Raw genomic sequence first — 20,996 nt, forward strand, 5'->3', positions numbered from 1 at the left:
TATATCTGAACATCTATATATAAAGTTAATTTAAAAATAATAATAAATAAGAACAGAGTAACAGCAGCATATGATGAGGGTAAAAGTGTGTGTATGTTTGTGTGTGTTGGATTAAGGGATGGACCCAATCATCACCAGTCTAACACCAAAGGATCCATATGTGGCAACTGGCCTTAACAAGTCAGGGTTAGGGGTCAGGGTGATAACACAGCAGCAGACTTGGTTCATGCCTTAGTTTATATTTCTCACATGATATCCTGATGAAATATACATCATTCTGAAATCCAATAAAACTAGAGTACTGAAATCAAGACATGGACCCACATCAGAATAATGTTAGTCATTCTGTATAGAAGAGAAACATGAAGATTCTGCTCTGAGGGATTCTAGAACAACATGCTGATTCTGCTCTGAGGGATTCTAGAACAACATGATGATTTTGCTCTGAGGGATTCTAGAACAACATGATGATTCTGCTCTGAGGGATTCTAGAACAACATGATTATTCTGCTCTAAGGGATTCTAGAACAATCCTGTTGATGTACTGTCAGATGGAAACACTCTAACCCAACATGTAAATTCTACTCTGTGAATGACGAGGTTTGTGGCACAGATCATTATCATGAAATAACAGACAACAGTTCACAGTAAACACAGACTATCATTGTGCACACCCCTATACAACCCTATTACATAGCATCAGCAAGGTACATAAAACACTGACACCATCCCTTTAAGCCCGATAGATAGGTCATCCCTTTAAGACCTCAAATATACAGATGTTCTGTATATTTGAAAAATGAGTTAAAAAAATTATTTACAAAAATACTTTGCTGTGTAAACTTTTCATTTTCATTCTAACCAAAGGCCCTAAACCTCTAACCTCGTCTAACTTGAACCCTCTAACCCTGTCTAACTCTAACCCTAACCTCCTGTTTAACCCTGCCCCTTGTCTAACCCTAACCCCCTGTCTAACCCTAACCTCCTGTTTAACCCTAACCTCCTGTTTAACCCTAACCCCGTCTAACCCCAACCTCCTGTCTATCCTTGTCTTCCTCTTTTTATACGGTAACATGTTGTAACATGTTTCCCCATGCTTCCAGTAGTAGCACACCCATTGGGTTTGTTTCAGAAAATCATTCCCTTCAACATAACCCTACAACTCCTCAGGTCCTGATGGCTTCCTTATAGAAGGGTGATAATGTTGACATCAGTCACTGTGAAACAAGGCATTTCCTTTCCACATTAAAACATAAAACATAAAAAATCCCTTTCATGCTTAACTTTAATGCTGGAAAATAAGTGAACATTAAAAACAACTTGAAAACAACGAATTCCCAAACAGTCCAACTCCTCATAGGATGATCAGTAGTGACCAGGGTTCCATCCGGGTTCCATGACGACATGACAGACACCGGGGTTCCATGACGACATGACAGACACCGGGGTTCCATGACGACATGACAGACACCGGGGTTCCATGACGACATGACAGACACCGGGGTTCCATGACGACATGACAGACACCGGGGTTCCATGATGACAGACACCGGGGTTCCATGATGACACCGGGGTTCCATGATGACACCGGGGTTCCATGATGACATGACAGACACCAGGGTTCCATGATGACATGACAGACACCGGGGTTCCATGATGACACCGGGGTTCCATGATGACACCGGAGTTCCATAATGACACCGGAGTTCCATAATGACACCGGAGTTCCATGATGACATGACAGACACCAGGGTTCCATGATGACATGACAGACACCGGGGTTCCATGATGACATGACAGACACCGGGTTTCCATGATGATATGACAGACACCAAGGTTCCATGATGACATGACAGACACCAGGGTTCCATGATGACATGACAGACACCAGGGTTCCATGATGACATGACAGACACCAGGGTTCCATGATGCCATCAAAGCCACCAGGGTTCCAGCAGTCAGGAGTCCAAGTCTTCTCCAAAGGAAATTGAACCTAACTCTAACTTTCCTCTGTTCTCCTGCTGAGTCTAGAACAGGAGCAGAAGATGCAGCACTCTGGTCTGGCTGGTCTTAGAAAAGAATGTTCAACCTGGAACCATAAAGGATTCTTCGATTTTCCCCATAGGAGAACCCACTGACAATAGCTATTTTTGGTTCCAAGTAGAACGGTTTAATTAATTCAAGGTTCTACGTGGAACAGTTCCATCACTAAAAGGTTCTAAGTAGAACCTGTTTCACCACCAAAAAGTTATACCTGGGACCAAAAAGGGTTCTCCTATGGGGACAAGAAAAGAGCCCTTTTAGAAAAGCCTTTTTCTGAGTGTAGTTGTAGTCAGTCAGTCTAGCAGGGAGTCTGGTCTGGAGTAGCCAAACAGTCTGAAGTCTGGTTCATACAGCCTGTAGAGACCCCTCCTGGCCACTAGGGGCACCCTGCTGAACCAGTCCTCCTGCCAGCTGCTGGCCGTGTGGTTCCTGTGAGAGGGGGGGAAGTCAACCACGTTGTCCACCTTCAAAACCCTCAGCAGCTGTTCAGCATCCTCCTCAACCGTCTCCAGCTGACCCACAAAGTCATACTGGGAGGGGGCAGGGGAGAGAGGGGGAGAGACAGAGAGAAAGTTAACCCAAACAAATTGACTAGCACGCACCAGCATCAGTCTGTGTTGTCTGTTTTCTTCTTTGTTAACAGTATCCCTTTCCGTCTCATAGTGAGAGACTGAACAGCAAACCTGGTTTCAAGAAACAGATAATGCAACGGCTCTCCCCTATTGGACCTAGATAGTGTGTGTGTGTGTGTGTGTGTGTATGTATTGATACGTAGGCTGTGTGTGCCATTTTTAAATGTATGTAGTTCTGTCCTTGAGCTGTTCTTGTCTATCAACGTTCTGTATCATGTTCTGTGTTCTGTGCTCTGTGTGCTCTGTGTTCTGTGCTCTGTGTTCTGTGCTCTGTGTGCTCTGTGTTCTGTGCTCTGTGTTCTGTGCTCTGTGTTCTGTGCTCTGTGCTGTGTGCTCTGTGCTGTGTGCTCTGTGTTCTGTGCTGTGTGTTCTGTGTTCTGTGCTGTGTGCTTTGTGCTGTGTGCTTTGTGCTGTGTGCTTTGTGCTGTGTGCTCTGTGTAGACCCCAGGAAGAGTAGCTGCTGCTTTTGCAACATCATTTGCCTCATCAATTTACACACAATAACCCATAATGACAAAGGGGATACTGGTTTTTACAAATAAATTACCAATATTTACCCTCAGTAGACAGGGGTAGTTTTCATAGAAATACAATTTGTTTTGTTGACAGGTCCACAATTGATATCTTTGAACATCTGTCTGTAACATTTGATTTGCCCCAAGACACAGTTTTGGAAATCCCTACAATTGCAGAGTTGTCTGACTACCAACCCAATTGAAAGGTTGCTGCTTAAACAAAACAGTAGAAAAGGCTTGACTTCCCTTATATTCTTGTCTACTAGATGAAATGGCTGACCCATTGGCAAAGGTGAAAAAACAATGGGAAGCAGATTTACACAGTGACATGTCCTCTGATGAATGGTCCTTATGACTGAACATGTTCAATACAACCTAGAAAGAAATGGGTAACACATTTATACAAGCTTGCTGAATGGCTGTTGGAGATACAGCTGAGCCACAGGATCAATCAGTCCCATCTTAAGGACCCGTCCCTCTACTGCACTGGTAGAATAGTAGAATCCATGTTATTTGTAAAGTAGTGGGGACTGATGTTTGCTGGTCTGATAAATGCAGAATGTTGGGCTCTACATTAGAGTTAGATAACAGAGTTCACTCTTCTTTCACAAGAAGGTGGATCTTGTTGGCCCTTACTTCTGCCAAAATACTTATTCTTAGACATTGGATAATAATCTAATATTTTCATATATTACCTGTATTTGACAGGGGTGGCATAGCCGGTAGACCTGTCTCCAGTGCTCGTTGAAGGGGGCGTCGCTCTCCGTCTTGGGGTCCAGTAGGTATTGGACGAACTCTGAGAAGGAGGGGCGGATTCCCGCAGGAAACGCGTCGCCCACTGCCGCGGGAGGTTCAGAGTGGTTACCATAGCGACGGAGCATGAGCAGAGCGAATCGGCGGTAGAACTCCTCGTTGGGCTGCTCAAATTTGTTCCGATACGCTGAGATGAGGCGGACGAACGGATCTCTGACAAACAGGAACTTAGTGTACTTCTGGAGCTTCACCTTGACAATAAACAAAACCACCTTTATTAAAACCACCTTCAAAACAAATACACAGTGCATTTGGAAAGAATTCACATTTTGTTACGTTGCAGCCTTATTTTAAAAATGGATTCAATATGTTTTCCCCCCTCAATCTACACACAATACCCCATAATGACATCACAATACCCCATAATGACAAAGGTACAAGTTGATACAGGTTTTTAGAAATGTTTTAAAATGTATTACAAATAAAAACAGATATACCTTATTTATAATAAGTATTCAGACCCTTTGCTATGAGACTTGAAATTGAGCTCAGGTGAATCCTGTTTCCATTGATCATCCTTGAGATGTTTCTACAACTTTATTGGAGTCCACCTGTGATAAATTCAATTGATTGAACAGGATTTGGAAAGGCACACACCTGTCTATATAAGGTCCCACAGTGTATGTCAGAGCAGAAACCAAGCCATGAGGTTGAAGGAATTGTCCGTAGAGCTCCGAGGCAGGATAGTCTTGAGGCACAGTACTGGTTGAAGGGAACCAAAACATTTCTGCCGTATTGATGGTCCCCAAGAACACAGTGTCCTCCATCATTCTGAAATGGAAGAAGTTTGGACCCACCAAGACTCTTCCTGGAACTGGCCGCTGAGCAATCGGGGAGGAAGGGCCTTGGTCAAAGAGGTGACCAAGAACCCGATGGTCACTCTGAAAGAACTCCAGAGTTCGTCTGTGGAGATGGGAGAACCTTCCAGAAGGACAACCATCTCTGCAGCACTCCACCAATCAGGCCTTTATGATAGAGTGGCCAGACGGAAGCCACTTCTCATTAAAAGGCACATGACAGCCCACTTGGAGTTTGCCAAAAGGCACCTAAATACTCTCAGACCATGAGAAACAAGATTCTCTGATGAATCCAAGATTGAACTTTTTGGCCTGAATGCCAAGCGTCACGTCTGGAGGCTCCATCCCTAGAGTGAAGCACGGTGGTGGCAGCATCATACTGTGGGGATGTTTTTTAGCTGCAGGGACTGGGAGACTAGTCAGGATCGAGGGAAAGATGAACGGTGCAAAGTACAGAGAAATCCTTGATGAAAACCTGCTCCAGAGCGCTCAGGACTTCAGACTGGGGTGAAGGTTCACCTTCCATCTCTGGAGAGACCTGAAAATAGCTGTGCAGCAACGCTCCCCATCCAACCTGACAGAGCTTGAGAGGATCTGCAGAGAAGAATGGTAGAAACTCTCCAAATACAGGTGTGCCAAGGGTGTAGCATCATACCCAGGAAGACTCTACGATGTAATCGCTGCCAAAGGTGCTTCAACAAACTACTGAGTAAAGGGTCTGGAAACTTATTTAAATGACATTGATGTTTTATTTTTAATATATTTGCACACATTTCTAAAACTGTTTTTTGCTTTGTCATTATGGGGTATTGTGATGTCATTATGGGGTATTGTGATGTCATTATGGGATATTATGATGTCATTATGGGGTATTGTGTATAGATTGATGAGGGGAAAAAAACAATTTAATCAATTTTAGAATAAGGCTGTAACGTAACAAAATGTGGAAAAAGGGGTCTGAATACTTTCCAAATACACTGAATACATCACTTTCAGCTTTATATAATAAATTAAACCAAATGTGCCAGCTGTGAACTGACCACCATCAGGGTTCGTGTCAGCTGTTAACTGACCACCATCAGGGTTCATGTCAGCTGTTAACTGACCACCATCAGGGTTCATGTCAGCTGTTAACTGACCACCATCAGGGGTGTCAGCTGTCAGCTGTTGTGTCAGCTGTTAACTGACCACCCATCAGGGTTCAGGGTGTCAGCTGTTAACTGACCACCATCAGGGTTCGTGTCAGCTGTTAACTGACCACCATCAGGGTTCGTGTCAGCTGTTAACTGACCACCATCAGGGTTCGTGTCAGCTGTTAACTGACCACCATCAGGGTTCATGTCAGTGTCAGCTGTTAACTGACCACCATCAGGGTTCATGTTAGAGGTAAGAGATTAGAAGTGAACTGACCTTCATCAGGTGTCGTGAGAACTTCCCGTAGCGTTTCCAGAACTTGTTGAAGGTGAAGTGGAGGCTGCTGTTGTGGACCATCTCCTGAGGAACCGCCAGAGGGTCCCTGTACGGAACTCCCTCCTGGAGCAGACTCTCACTGAGCACGATCATGATCCTCTTCCAGTTACTACACGCCACCTACAGTCAATATAAATATACATACAATATACAGTGGGACAAAAAGGTATTTAGTCAGCCACCAATTGTGCAAGTTCTCCCACTTAAAAAGATGAGAGGCCTGTAATTTTCACCATAGGTACACTTCAACTATGACAGACAAAATGAGAAAAAAAAATCCAGAAAATCACTTTGTAATATTTTTAATGAATTTATTTGCAAATTATGGTGGAAAATAAGTATTTAAAAAAAAAAAAAGTAATAAGAAACCCAGCCTAAAACCCCAAACAGCAAGCAATGCAGATGTAGAAGCACGGTGGCTAGGAAAAACTCCCTAGAAAGGCCAGAACCTAGGAAGAAACCTAGAGACGAACCAGGCTGTGAGGGGTGTTCAGTCCTCTTCTGGCTGTGACGGGTGAAGATTATGGCCAAGGTGTCCAAGATGTTCAAATGTTCATAGATGACCAGCAGGGTCAATTAATAATAATCAGGGGGTGCAACAGGTCAGCACCTCAGGAGCTAACCACTGTCAAATCAAATCAAATTTTATTTGTCACATACACATGGTTAGCAGATGTTAATGCGAGTGTAGTGAAATGCTTGTGCTTCTAGTTCCGACAATGCAGTAATAACCAACAAGTAATCTAACTAACAATTCCAAAACTACTGTCTTATACACAGTGTAAGGGGATAAAGAATATGTACATAAGGATATATGAATGAGTGATGGTACAGAGCAGCATAGGCAAGATACAGTAGCTGATATCGAGTACAGTATATACATATGAGATGAGTATGTAAACAAAGTGGCATAGTTAAAGTGGCTAGTGATACATGTATTACATAAGGATGCAGTCGATGATATAGAGTACAGTATATACGTATGCATATGAGATGAATAATGTAGGGTATGTAAACATTATATAAGGTAGCATTGTTTAAAGTGGCTAGTGATATATTTACATCATTTCCCATCAATTCCCATTATTAAAGTGGCTGGAGTTGAGTCAGTGTCAGTGTCAGTGTGTTGGCAGCAGCCACTCAATGTTAGTGGTGGCTGTTTAACAGTCTGATGGCCTTGAGATAGAAGCTGTTTTTCAGTCTCTCGGTCCCAGCTTTGATGCACCTGTACTGACCTCGCCTTCTGGATGACAGCGGGGTGAACAGGCAGTGGCTCGGGTGGTTGATGTCCTTGATGATCTTTATGGCCTTCCTGTAACATCGGGTGGTGTAGGTGTCCTGGAGGGCAGGTAGTTTGCCCCGGTGATGCGTTGTGCAGACCTCACTACCCTCTGGAGAGCCTTACGGTTGAGGGCGGAGCAGTTGCCGTACCAGGCGGTGATACAGCCAACCAGGATGCTCTCGATTGTGCATCTGTAGAAGTTTGTGAGTGCTTTTGGTGACAAGCCGAATTTCTTCAGCCTCCTGAGGTTGAAGAGGCGCTGCTGCGCCTTCTTCACGATGCTGTCTGTGTGAGTGGACCAATTCAGTTTGTCTGTGATGTGTATGCCGAGGAACTTAAAACTTGCTACCCTCTCCACTACTGTTCCATCGATGTGGATAGGGGGTGTTCCCTCTGCTGTTTCCTGAAGTCCACAATCATCTCCTTAGTTTTGTTGACGTTGAGTGTGAGGTTATTTTCCTGACACCACACTCCGAGGGCCCTCACCTCCTCCCTGTAGGCCGTCTCGTCGTTGTTGGTAATCAAGCCTACCACTGTTGTGTCGTCCGCAAACTTGATGATTGAGTTGGAGGCGTGCGTGGCCACGCAGTCGTGGGTGAACAGGGAGTACAGGAGAGGGCTCAGAACGCACCCTTGTGGGGCCCCAGTGTTGAGGATCAGCGGGGAGGAGATGTTGTTGCCTACCCTCACCACCTGGGGGCGGCCCGTCAGGAAGTCCAGTACCCAGTTGCACAGGGCGGGGTCGAGACCCAGGGTCTCGAGCTTGATGACGAGCTTGGAGGGTACTATGGTGTTGAATGCCGAGCTGTAGTCGATGAACAGCATTCTCACATAGGTATTCCTCTTGTCCAGATGGGTTAGGGCAGTGTGCAGTGTGGTTGAGATTGCATCTGTGGACCTATTTGGGCGGTAAGCAAATTGGAGTGGGTCTAGGGTGTCAGGTAGGGTGGAGGTGATATGGTCCTTGACTAGTCTCTCAAAGCACTTCATGATGACGGATGTGAGTGCTACGGGGCGGTAGTCGTTTAGCTCAGTTACCTTACCTTTCTTGGGAACAGGAACAATGGTGGCCCTCTTGAAGCATGTGGGAACAGCAGACTGGTATAGGGATTGATTGAATATGTCCGTAAACACACCGGCCAGCTGGTCTGCGCATGCTCTGAGGGTGCGTTCTTCCGTGACTTCCGGCGCCGACAGAGATGGCCGCCTCGCTTCGCGTTCCTAGGAAACTATGCAGTTTTTTGTTTTTTTACGTGTTATTTCTTACACTAGTACCCCAGGTCATCTTAGGTTTCTTTACATACAGCCGAGAAGAACTACTGAATATAAGATCAGCGTCAACTCACCATCAGTACGACCAAGAATATGTTTTTCGCGATGCGGATCCTGTGTTCTGCCTTACAACCAGTGTAACGGAGTGGATCACATGCAGCGACCAAAAAAAAAAAACGACTCAGAAAAAGAGGGAAACGAAGCGGTCTTCTGGTCAGACTCCGGAGACGGGCACATCGTGCACCACTCCCTAGCATTCTTCTTGCCAATGTCCAGTCTCTTGACAACAAGGTTGATGAAATCCGAGCAAGGGTAGCATTCCAGAGGGACATCAGAGACTGTAACGTTCTCTGCTTCACGGAAACATGGCTAACTGGAGAGACGCAATCCGAAGCGGTGCAGCCAGCGGGTTTCTCCACGCATCGCGCCGACAGAAACAAACATCTTTCTGGTAAGAAGACGGGCGGGGGCGTATGCCTTATGGCCAACGTGACATGGTGTGATGAAAGAAACATACAGGAACTCAAATCCTTCTGTTCACCTGATTTAGAATTCCTCACAATCAAATGTAGACCGCATTACCTACCAAGAGAATTCTCTTCGATTATAATCACAGCCGTATATATCCCCCAAGCAGACACATCGATGGCTCTGAACGAACTTTATTTAACTCTCTGCAAACTGGAAACGATTTATCCGGAGGCTGCATTCATTGTAGCTGGGGATTTTAACAAGGCTAATCTGAAAACAAGACTCCCTAAATTTTATCAGCATATTGATTGCGCAACCAGGGGTGGAAAGACCCTGGATCATTGTTACTCTAACTTCCGCGACGCATATAAGGCCCTGCCCCGCCCCCCTTTCGGAAAAGCTGACCACGACTCCATTTTGTTGATCCCTGTCTACAGACAGAAACTAAAACAAGAAGCTCCCACGCTGAGGTCTGTCCAACGCTGGTCCGACCAAGCTGACTCCACACTCCAAGACTGCTTCCATCACGTGGACTGGGAGATGTTTCGTATTGCGTCAGACAACAACATTGACGAATACGCTGATACGGTGTGCGAGTTCATTAGAACGTGCGTTGAAGATGTCGTTCCCATAGCAACGATTAAAACATTCCCTAACCAGAAACCGTGGATTGATGGCAGCATTCGTGTGAAACTGAAGGCACGAACCACTGCTTTTAATCAGGGCAAGGTGTCTGGTAACATGACTGAATACAAACAGTGCAGCTATTCCCTCCGCAAGGCTATCAAACAAGCTAAGCGTCAGTACAGAGACAAAGTAGAATCTCAATTCAACGGCTCAGACACAAGAGGCATGTGGCAGGGTCTACAGTCAATCACAGACTACAGACTTACCCTTTGAACATTATGAACATAATCTCCACGCAGCACAGCCAGAAGAGGACTGGCCACCCCTCAAAGCCTGGTTCCTCTCTAGGTTTCTTCCTAGGTTCTGGCCTTTCTAGGGAGTTTTTCCTAGCCACCATGCTTCTACATCTGCATTGCTTGCTGTTTGGGGTTTTAGGCTGGTGTAAAAATGGCTTCATGAACATATTTGATTTGATTAGAGGCATCACTACAGGTTCGAATACAGGCTGTATCACAACCGGCCGTGATTGGGAGTCCCATAGGGCGGCGCACAATTGGCACAGCGTCGTCCGGGTTTGGCCATCATTGTAAATAGGTCAGTTAAGAATTTGTTCTGAACTGACTTGCCTGGTTAAATAAAGGTTAAATAAAACAATATGAGCCCGTGGCCGTTTGTGTGTGTGTGTACCTTGGGGACGTAGCAGTATATGATACCGTGGCGGTCGTCGACGATCAGGTGATCCAGCTCCCTGTTGGGGATGTCGTCAAACGAACGGTTCTTCCCCGGAAAAGCCAGGTCATCACCATGGTGACAGAGGTCATGGAGACGCTGCCGCCTTCTCTCCTGAAAAGAGAGAGAGTGGGGAGAGAGCGGAGGGGGGAGAGAGCGAGAGGCATGAAAACAAGAGTGAGAGGTGAGAGAGAGAAACAAATTTGACCCCAATAACTACTGTGGGATATTTGTCCACAGCAACCTTGGGAAAATCCTCTGCATTGAGCAAATGTCAAATTGTATTTTTACCAAATTACTGTATGATAGACCACGTATTCACCCTGCATACCCTAATTAACAAACAAACTAACTAAAAGAAAGGCAAAGTCTTCTCATGCTTTGTTGATTTCAAAAAAGCTTTGACTCAATTTGGTATGAGGGCCTGCTATACAAATTGATGGAAAGTGGTGTTGGGGAAAAAACATACGACATTATAAAATCTATGTACACAAAAAACAAGTGTGCAGATTGGCAAAAAAAACATCAATTTCTTTCTACAGGGTTGTGGAGTGAGACAGGGATGCAGCTTGAGCCCCACCCTCTTCAACATATATATCAAGGAATTGGTGAGGGCACTAGAACAGTCTGCAACTGGCCTCACCCTACTAGAATCTGAAGTCAAATGTCTACTGTTTGCTGATGATCTGGTGCTCCTGTCCCCAAACAAGGAAGGCCTACAGCAGCACCAAGATCTTCTGCACAGATTCTGTCAGACCTGGGCCCTGACAGTAAATCTCAGTAAGACAAAATGGTGTTCCAAAAAAGGTCCAGTTGCCAGGACCACAAATAAAAATTCCATCTAGACACCGTTGCCCTAGAGCACACAAAAACTATACATAACTCGGCCTAAACATCAGTGCCACAGAGCTGTGATCGATCTGAGAGACAAGGCAAGAAGAGCCTTCTATACCATAAAAAGGAACATACCATTTAAAATCCCAATTAGGATCTGGCTAAAAATACTTGAATCATGTTACAGAACCCATTGCCCTTTATGGTTGTGAGGTCTGGGGTCCGCTCACCAACCAAGAATACACAAAATGAGACAAACACCAAATTGAGACATGCATGCAGAATTCTGCAAAAACATCCTCTGTGTACAACGTAAAACATGCAGAGTAATGTATGCAGAGCAGAATTAGGCCGATACCTGCTAATTATCAAAATCCAGAAAAGAGCTGTTAAATTCTACAACCACCTAAAAGGAAGCAATTCCCAAACCTTCCATAACAAAGCCATCACCTACAGAGAGATGAATCTGGAGAAGAGTCCCCTAAGCAAGCTGGTTCTGCGACTCTGTTCATAAACACAAACACAGACCCCACTGAGTCCCAGGACAGCAACACAATTAGACCCAATCTTGAGAAAACAAAAAGATAATTACTTGAGACATTGGAAGGAATTAACAAAAAAACAGAGCAAACTGGAATGCTATTTGGTCCTAAACAGAGAGCACCGTGGCAGAATACCTGACCACTGTGACTGACACAAACTTAAGGAAAGCTTTGACTATGTACAGACTTAGAGAGCATAGCCTTGCTATTGAGAAAGGACGCCGTAGGCAGACCTGGCTCTCAAGAGAAGACAGGCTATGTGCACACTGCCCACAAAATGAGGTGGAAACTAAGCTGCACTTCCTAACCTCCTGCCCAATGTATGACCATATTAGAGACACATATTTCCCTCAGATTAAACACAGACCTACAAAGAATTAAAAACAAACCCAATTTTGATAAACTCCCATATCTACTCGGTGAAATACCAGTGCGCCATCACAGCAGCAAGATGTGTGACCTGTTGCCACAAGAAAAGGGAAACCAGTGAAGAACAAACACATTTAAGTTTGATTTATTTTCCCTTTTGTACTTTAACTATTTGCAAGTGATAAGACATTTGAAATGTCTTTATTCTTTTAAACTTTTGTGAGTGAAATGTTTTCTGTAAATTTGTATTGTTTATTTCACTTTTGTTTATTATCTACTTCACTTGCTTTGGCAATGTAAACATATGTTTTCCCATGCCAACAGAGCCCTTACATTGAATTGCATTGAGAGGGAGGGTTAGGATTACCTGTCCTAGTCGTTTCTCGGGGTCGATGGGCGTCAGATGGACTTTCCACTCCCTCCGGGGAATGTACCGCTCCTCAGCGTGCTCTGATTGGTTGGCAGAGTCTGGGGGCGGAATCTGTAGGATCATTGGTTCCCTCCAGGAACTGGTTTACGAAGGCATTGATGTCGGAGAGGAAGGAGGGGGTTGGGTGTGTGGGGGAGTGGTGAGGGGCGGGCCGGGGTGAGAGGGGGGGCAGGTAGAGGTGAGAGGCTCCAACGTCGTCCCAGTAGAGAATAATCAACAGGATCATAAAGACTGAACCCAGAACCAGAGAGACACGGAACCACCTCCACTTCCCCATGTTGACACCCTTAACACAAGCAGCAGAGAACATAGACTGTTACACAAACACTGTTACACAAACACACTAGAGGTCGACCCATTAATCGAAATGGCCGATTAATTAGGGCCAAATTTCAAGTTTTCATAACAATCGGGAATCTCATTTTTGGACGCCGATTATGGCCGATTACATTGCACTCCACGAGGAGACTGCGTGGCATGCTGACTACCTGTTACACGAGTGCAGCTAGGAGCCAAGGTAAGTTGCTAGCTAGCATTAAACTTATCTTCTAAAAAACAATCAATCTTCACAACTACACATGGTTGATGATATTACTAGTTTATCTAGCTTGTCCTGCGTTGTATATAATCGATGCGGTGCCTGTTAATTTAGCATCGAATCACAGCCTACTTCGCCAAACGGGGGATGATTTAACAAGCGAATTCACAAAAAAGGCAGTCTTTGCACCAATGTGTGCCTAACCATAAACATCAATGCCTTTCTTAAAATCAATACACAAGTATATATTTTTAGACCTGCATATTTTGTTCATATTGCCTGCTAACATGAATTTCTATTAACTAGGGAAATTGTGTCACTTCTCTTGCATTCTGTGCAAGCAGAGTCAGGGTAACTGCAGCAATTTGGGCTGCCTGGCTCGTTGCGAACTGTGTGAAGACCATTTCTTCCTAACAAAGACCATAATTAATTTGACAGAATTGTACATAATTATGACATAACATTAAAGATTGTGCAATGTAACAGCAATATTCAGACTTAGGGATGCCACCCGTTAGATAAAATACGGAACGGTTCCGTCTTTCACTGAAAGAATTCATGTTTTGTTTTCGAGATTATAGTTTCCGGATTTGACCATATTAATGACCTAAGGCTCGTATTTCTGTGTGTTGTTATAATTAAATCTATGATAGAGCAGTCTGACTAAGTGGTGGTAGGCAGCAGCAGGCTCGTAAGCATTCATTCAAACAGCACTTTCCTGCGTTTGCCAGCAGCTCTTAGCTGTGCTTCAAGCATTGAGCTGTTTATGACTTCAAGCCTGTCAACTCCCGAGATTAGGCTGGCAATACTATAGTGCCTATAAGAACATCCAATAGTCAAAGGTATATGAAATACAAATGGTATATAGAGAAATAGTCCTATAATAACTACAACCTTGTCGTATTGATGAAACCAAGGCGCAGCGTGATATGAATACATACTTATTTTAATAAAGAAAGAACACTAAACAAAATAACCGTGACGCTATATAAACCGAGTGCTGACAGGCAACTACACATAGACAATAACCCACAAAACCAAAAACGGAAATGGCAACCTAAATAGGATCCCCAATCAGAGACAACGATAAACAGCTGCCTCTGATTGGGAACGAATTCAGGCCACCATAGACCTACATTTACCTAGACATACCAAAACCCAAAAACCCTAGACAAGACAAAAACACACATAGCACCCTCGTCACATCCTGACCTAACCAAAATAATAAAGAAAACAAAGATAACTAAGGTCAGGGTGTAACAAAACCTAAAACTTCTTCCCTGGCAATATTGAAGACTCATGTTAAAAGGAACCACCAGCCTTCATATGTTCTCATGTTCTGAGCAAGGAACTTAAACATTAGCTTTCTTACATGGCACATATTGCACTTTTACTTTCTTCTCCAACACTTTGTTTTTGCATTATTTAAACCAAATTGAACATGTTTCATTATTTATTTGAGACTAAATTGATTTTATTGATGTATTATATTAAGTTAGAATAAAAGTGTTCATTCAGTATTGTTTTAATTGTCATTAATACAAATATATATATAAAAATCGTCCGATTAATCAGTATCGGCTTTTTTTGGTCCTCCAATAATCGGTATCGGCGTTGAAAAATCAGAATCGGTCGACCTCTAAAACACACACTGAATTAATAATTTAATTAATTTATCCAAATAGTTTAACCTTCTTTTTGCTGGTCTGGCTTTCAAGTTTGTCTATGAAAATGCCCTTTTTTATTATCACAATTAAAACCAGAATCATGCTTAATGCACATTCACTAATAATGACTCACTTCACGTAGCAGACATTATAGAAAATTACCAAAGATATCATAAACAATCTCTCAAGCACAAGCCTAGGTGCTAGTGCAGGGGTGGGCAATTCCAGTCCGCAGGGCCTGATTGGTATCAGTTTTGTCCCAGCTAACACACCTAACTCCAATAATTACCTAATCATGAGAAAAAGTCGCTAACTATAGTGACAAAGCTGCTAAATATAGGGACAAAGTCATTGGAAGGGTCTGAAAAGTTGCTAAATATAGGAACAAAGTAACTAAATATAGGGACAAAGTAACTAAATATAGGGACAAGTCATTACATATAGCGACAAAGTAACAAAATATAGGGACAAAGTAACAAAATATAGGACAAAGTAACTAAATATAGGGACAAGTCATTACAAATAGCGACAAAGTAACTAAATATAGGGACAAGTCATTACAAATATAGGGACAAAGTAACTAAATATAGGGACAAGTAACTAAATATAGGGACAAAGTCACTGGAAGGGTCTGAAAAGTTGCGAAATATAGGAACAAAGTAGCTAAATATAGGGACAAAGTAACTAAATATAGGGACAAGTCATTACATATAGCGACAAAGTAACTAAATATAGGGACAAGTCATTACAAATAGCGACAAAGTAACTAAATATAGGGACAAAGTCACTGGAAGGGTCTGAAATGTTGCTAAATATAGGAACAAAGTAACTAAATATAGGGACAAGTCCTTACATATAGCGACAAAGTAACTATATATATGGACATATATGGATATATGGTCATTACATTAGCAGCACTGGTAAGAATTGTTAGTGCCAGTTGCTATCAAACGGAGCACAGCCATTGGTTCCCCAACATTCTGGGCAGTGCTTAGCGAAAGGTCAACTGAATATAAAATAGGCCTACAGTATCAGTTCAAATGAACTGTCTGGGAAAGGAGATGGTGTGATCACTTTGGCCGCTCATGATAACATTGTTGCACTGATGCATTGCAAATAGTTGCACAGGACAGACAGAGAGATGAGCAGTCTTTATCAAACCCAGGTATGTGGACCGGCGCCGGTCCATGGAGGAATGCTTGTCGGTCTGCAGAATATTTGTCTTGAATATGATTGGGGGGTTATTTGGTCCGCGCCATATATTTGACTCTAATACACACTTGCCCTAGGACCACTTGCGAAGTATAGCAACACCAAATACACACACACACACAAGCTAGCCCTGCTCCACAGTCTGCATGCTCTCTCTGGCCGTGTCTAGACTTGACAGTTCATGCAGCTTTTGTATTCTGATCATTGAATTCCGACACGTCATGGATCTACACCTACATTTAAATGTGTCTACTTTGTCCACATTGTGTCCAGATTCCCTTGACTGAAATGCCAGTATGCATTCTGCAAACGGGGGAACAGGCTAAATCTGATAATAACACGACCACCTGATAGCAGTTGCCCACTACTTCAGATAACTATCCAGCTAACTTATGTAGCTAGACAGCCAGCTAGCAAAGCTAAAGAGACACGCTAGGAATGGATTTCCTCCAACGTTTAATGAAAAAAGGTGCCTCGCTCCCAAAACACGTTTTCTGGAGATTTGTGGGTGAAGTACTGATTTGTGGGTGAAGTCTCCCACTCTTATGTGCTTTCGGCAGCCTGATAGTCCAGACTGAGGAAAAATCCGCACATAATGCATCCCTGACCACCCCCCGGAGTGGTCACCCAAATATGAACACAATCAGACCACAATCAGACTTTTGTGCATCTAGACTTGTCTTTTCAATGCGATCTTCGTATTCTGTTAGCAGAAGTCGCATGTAAGTGTCAAGCGTAGACACCCAGCCTCTTTCTCCCTGGTTTCAAAGGACAGCTGCCTACCAAAACCGGTCTGTGTGATATGTCAGACCTGCAACAATGCTATGAAACCATAAAACATTTGCTGACATTTAGAAACAAAGCATCAACATCTCAAGGATAAAATAGAGCTACAGAGCTACTATTTTTATTTCTTAACTGGTTATTGAAGCGCTCTTCCCATTCTCCATTGAAGTGCTTAGGTAATGGTAAGTAGGCTTCAGCGTGTCACACACCACTGCAATGAGCTGGAGGCAGAATGCATTTTAAAAACATACTTAATTGTGTGAAACCTTAACGTTTTACTTCAAATTATGAGGCACTTTGCTTCAAAGTAGCCGAGCCAAAATCCATTTCTATAAATGTGGAGGCATTTATTTTAGGGCAGCAGGTAGCTGAGTGGATAAGAGCATTGGGCCAGTAACCGAAAGGTTGCTGGTTTGAATCCCCGAGCCAACTAGGTGAAAAACCTATTGATGTGCCCTTGAGCAAGGAACTTAACACTAACTGCTCTGGAAAAGAGCATCTGCTAAATGACTAAAATGTAAAAAAATAAAAATAAAGATTTCCATATGACATTGAAACCAGTAACCTATTTCTCTTGTGTTTTATTAGTTTTCAAATACATTTTCTTTAATTTTACAGTGGCCAAAGGCACAATCCTAGTCATATTAGCATCCCATGCTAGTTGATGATAATCCTGGTCATATTAGCATCCCATGCTAGTTGATGATAATCCTGGTCATATTAGCATCCCATGCTAATTGATGATAATCCTGGTCATATTAGCATCCCATGCTAGTTGATGATAATCCTGGTCATATTAGCATCCCATGCTAGTTGATGATAATCCTGGTCATATTAGCATCCCATGCTAGTTGATGATAATCCTTGTCATATTAGCATCCCATGCTAGTTGATGATAATCCTGGTCATATTAGCATCCCATGCTAGTTGATGATAATCCTAGTCATATTAGCATCCCATGCTAGTTGATGATAATCCTGGTCATATTAGCATCCCATGCTAGTTGTTGCATCTTTAGATCTCCCCTCATTCTAAGTTTCTAACAGATATTTTCAGTCACATGAAACCGCTCGTATGTGCAGTGTGCTTTTGACAAGGTGTGTTCCACTAATTGCACTATGGAACGAACATTCGCGCGTAGCCTACTGCTGTGTGCGCATTGCTGCGCAGTTGTAATGTGAAGGAATAATATTTTATCAATATTTTTAAATAAAATGTTTTGATCTGTTGCATCAGCCTCAACACTTTTAAATACGTTTTGGGATGTAGCCTAGGCTCACTGGTATGAATTTGGGATCTATTGTCCCACAACTGTCCCAGAGTTTGTTTGGAATAGGCTATTTATTTTCTCACAGAATGACGAGCTGACCAATAGAATAGGTACACTTTTGTACTATTGGGGACAGTACTGTGACAGACTAGTGATTTTGCTGTCCGTTACTGGTTGGCTGAGGAAAAGTAAACGTGGACAGTTACTCTAACTTCTTCAAAGTGCATCGGAATTTGGTAAGAAGGACATCATTGCATCCTGGAGTTGCATGTTCTGCCAAAATGAATTACCATAATGTAAATGTCATTCTGTCATTCTGAGCACAGTGGGTGAACTACCATAATGTAAATGTCATTCTGTCATTCTGAGCACAGTGGGTGAACTACCATAATGTAAATGTAATTCTGTCATTCTGAAAGCACTGTGGGTGAATTACCATAATGTAAATGTAATTCTGTCATTCTGAGCACTGTGGGTGAATTACCATAATGTAAATGTAATTCTGTCATTCTGAGCACTGTGGGTGAACTACCATAATGTAAATGTAATTCTGTCATTCTGAGAGCACTGTGGGTGAATTACCATAATGTAAATGTCATTCTGTCATTCTGAGAGCACTGTGGGTGAATTACCATAATGTAAATGTCATTCTGAGAGCACTGTGGGTGAACTACCATAATGTAAATGTAATTCTGTCATTCTGAGACCACTGTGGGTGAACTACCATAATGTAAATGTCATTCTGAGCACTGTGGGTGAACTACCATAATGTAAATGTAATTCTGTCATTCTGAGCACTGTGGGTGAACTACCATAATGTAAATGTGATTCTGTGGGTGGATGCCATAATCAGATTACCAACCAATGCATATGGGTCCAGAGACACATTTTCCTAACGGAAACCCTGGTACGTACGCACACGCACACTAAGGACCTATAACCTATTACTACTAATAATAAAGGTTATGTGGCTGTCATTCCAATTATTATTATTTTTATAGATGTTTTGCTAGTGGTATTTTTCCTACTGTTCTTGCTATTGCAGTTGTTGTTGTTGTTGTTGCATCTGCCCCTCTCAGATAAAAAGATAGTAATTACTATTCCATCTCTTCTGAAGTGTTCTCTGTGTTAAAACACAGAGCTTCACAGTTCTTTTCCAACCATTCTAAATATGGAACTCTGCAGCTATAGTGTGTCACTTCCTCTTCCTGTAGAGATGTACACACACAATTCTGTAGTTAGAAGCAGAGGAGAGAAGAGGGAGGGGAGGAGAGGAAGACAGGAGAAGAGGAAGAGAGTGGAGAGATGAGAGGAGGAGGGAGAGAGGGGAGGAGAGATGAGAGGAGGAGAGACGAAAGGAGGAGTGGAAAGGAGGAGAGGAGGATAAAAGGGAGGAGAGGAGGATAAAAGGGAGGGAGAGAGGATAAAGGGGAGGAGAGGGGGATAAAGGGGAGGAGGGAGAGGAGGACAAGGGAGAGGAGGGCAGAGAGGAGGGGAGGAGAGATGAGAGGAGGTGAGAGGAGGGAGAGGAGGAAAGGAGGAGAGATGAGAGGAGGAGAGGAGGAGAGGTGAGAGGAGGACAGGAGAGGAAAGGACTGGAGAGAGGAGGATAAAAGGAGAGTGGGGGGAGAGGAGAGGGGAGGAGTCTGTATGCTCCAGGAAGAAATAAGACTATTAGTCCGATTCCTTCACTCACTGTTCCACACAACTCACATAGGAAACATGGGACTGACACACACACGTCTCACCTTCAGCTACATTATATAAGAGCAGATGGGTTAGATTATGGTTAGGTTATGGGTTCAGATACACCGTTATTACAGCGGGGTTTAGTCACGTGCAGCAGCAGCAGCCCGGTTGGGTCTCGCGAATACAATGTCGCCTTTCACAGCGCAAGGCGAGGAGCGAACAGAACGGGCTTTACATCCGGAGCTGTTTAGAAACGGATTGAGCTGCGACTGATGAATATACATACTTCTAAGGGTGTGGGTTAGATGCATACACATGTTAGGGAAAGGAGAGTCGGGCTGGGATGGAGAGAGGAAGGACAATTATCTGTGACTAGTTGCAGACCAGCGGTCTCTTCTCCTTACTCAGCCCTGTCAGACACCCTGTTTCCCAGCGGAGCGCAGATCAGTGACACGGAGCTGTATCTCTCTGTACCATGTACTCTAACACTATCTATCATGACGTTAGAGACTCTTTATTACCGGAAACACAACTCACCTCCGCCAGGGTCTCGAGCTCACCCCGTTCCCGCCGCGTCAGCTGAGATGCGCAAGCAGCTTATTTGTGTCCAGACCGAGAGGCTGTTCACAAAGCACGGAAACATCGCGAGAGTTTCTGCTCTGTTTCTACAGAGCGAGATGAATCAAAAGTATGGGGCCAATTGCATGTATTGAATTTAAAATAAAATAAATCATAAACATGGAAAATAAAGTTGAAAATGTAAACATGATATTTTCAAGGAAAGGTGAAATAATGGATGTTGAAATCATTTTTTTTTGTATACTGTGGAGAAAGATGCTGTGCATCTTGCCTCATTCTATGTGCATGGACATCTCGAGACTCCGATATAAAGTGTTTTTTCTCAAAGTTGTGGGGATGTCACGTGTCCTATCTACATGCTTACGAAACTTCTATGGGGTCAAATAAACCTCACATAGCAAATAAGCCATCTATTTTTTTGTTGACCAA

At 43.3% G+C, this 20,996-nt stretch overlaps 1 protein-coding gene across 1 annotated transcript; it reads right to left on the reverse strand.

Annotated features, from left to right (window-relative positions):
- Window positions 1–219: 219 nt before the first annotated feature.
- LOC121845069 (carbohydrate sulfotransferase 12-like) lies at window positions 220–20,641 on the reverse strand. Its single transcript, XM_042315839.1, is given in 7 exon segments — window positions 220–2,573; window positions 3,886–4,194; window positions 6,211–6,390; window positions 10,610–10,765; window positions 12,764–12,875; window positions 12,877–13,112; window positions 20,526–20,641. Coding segments are annotated over 6 exon segments (1,221 nt in total). The 5' UTR covers window positions 13,104–13,112; window positions 20,526–20,641; the 3' UTR covers window positions 220–2,336.
- Window positions 20,642–20,996: the final 355 nt, after the last annotated feature.

The sequence above is a fragment of the Oncorhynchus tshawytscha genome, unplaced genomic scaffold (genome assembly GCF_018296145.1).
Source record: "Oncorhynchus tshawytscha isolate Ot180627B unplaced genomic scaffold, Otsh_v2.0 Un_contig_156_pilon_pilon, whole genome shotgun sequence".
In the NCBI taxonomy this organism is placed as follows: Eukaryota; Metazoa; Chordata; class Actinopteri; order Salmoniformes; family Salmonidae; genus Oncorhynchus; species Oncorhynchus tshawytscha.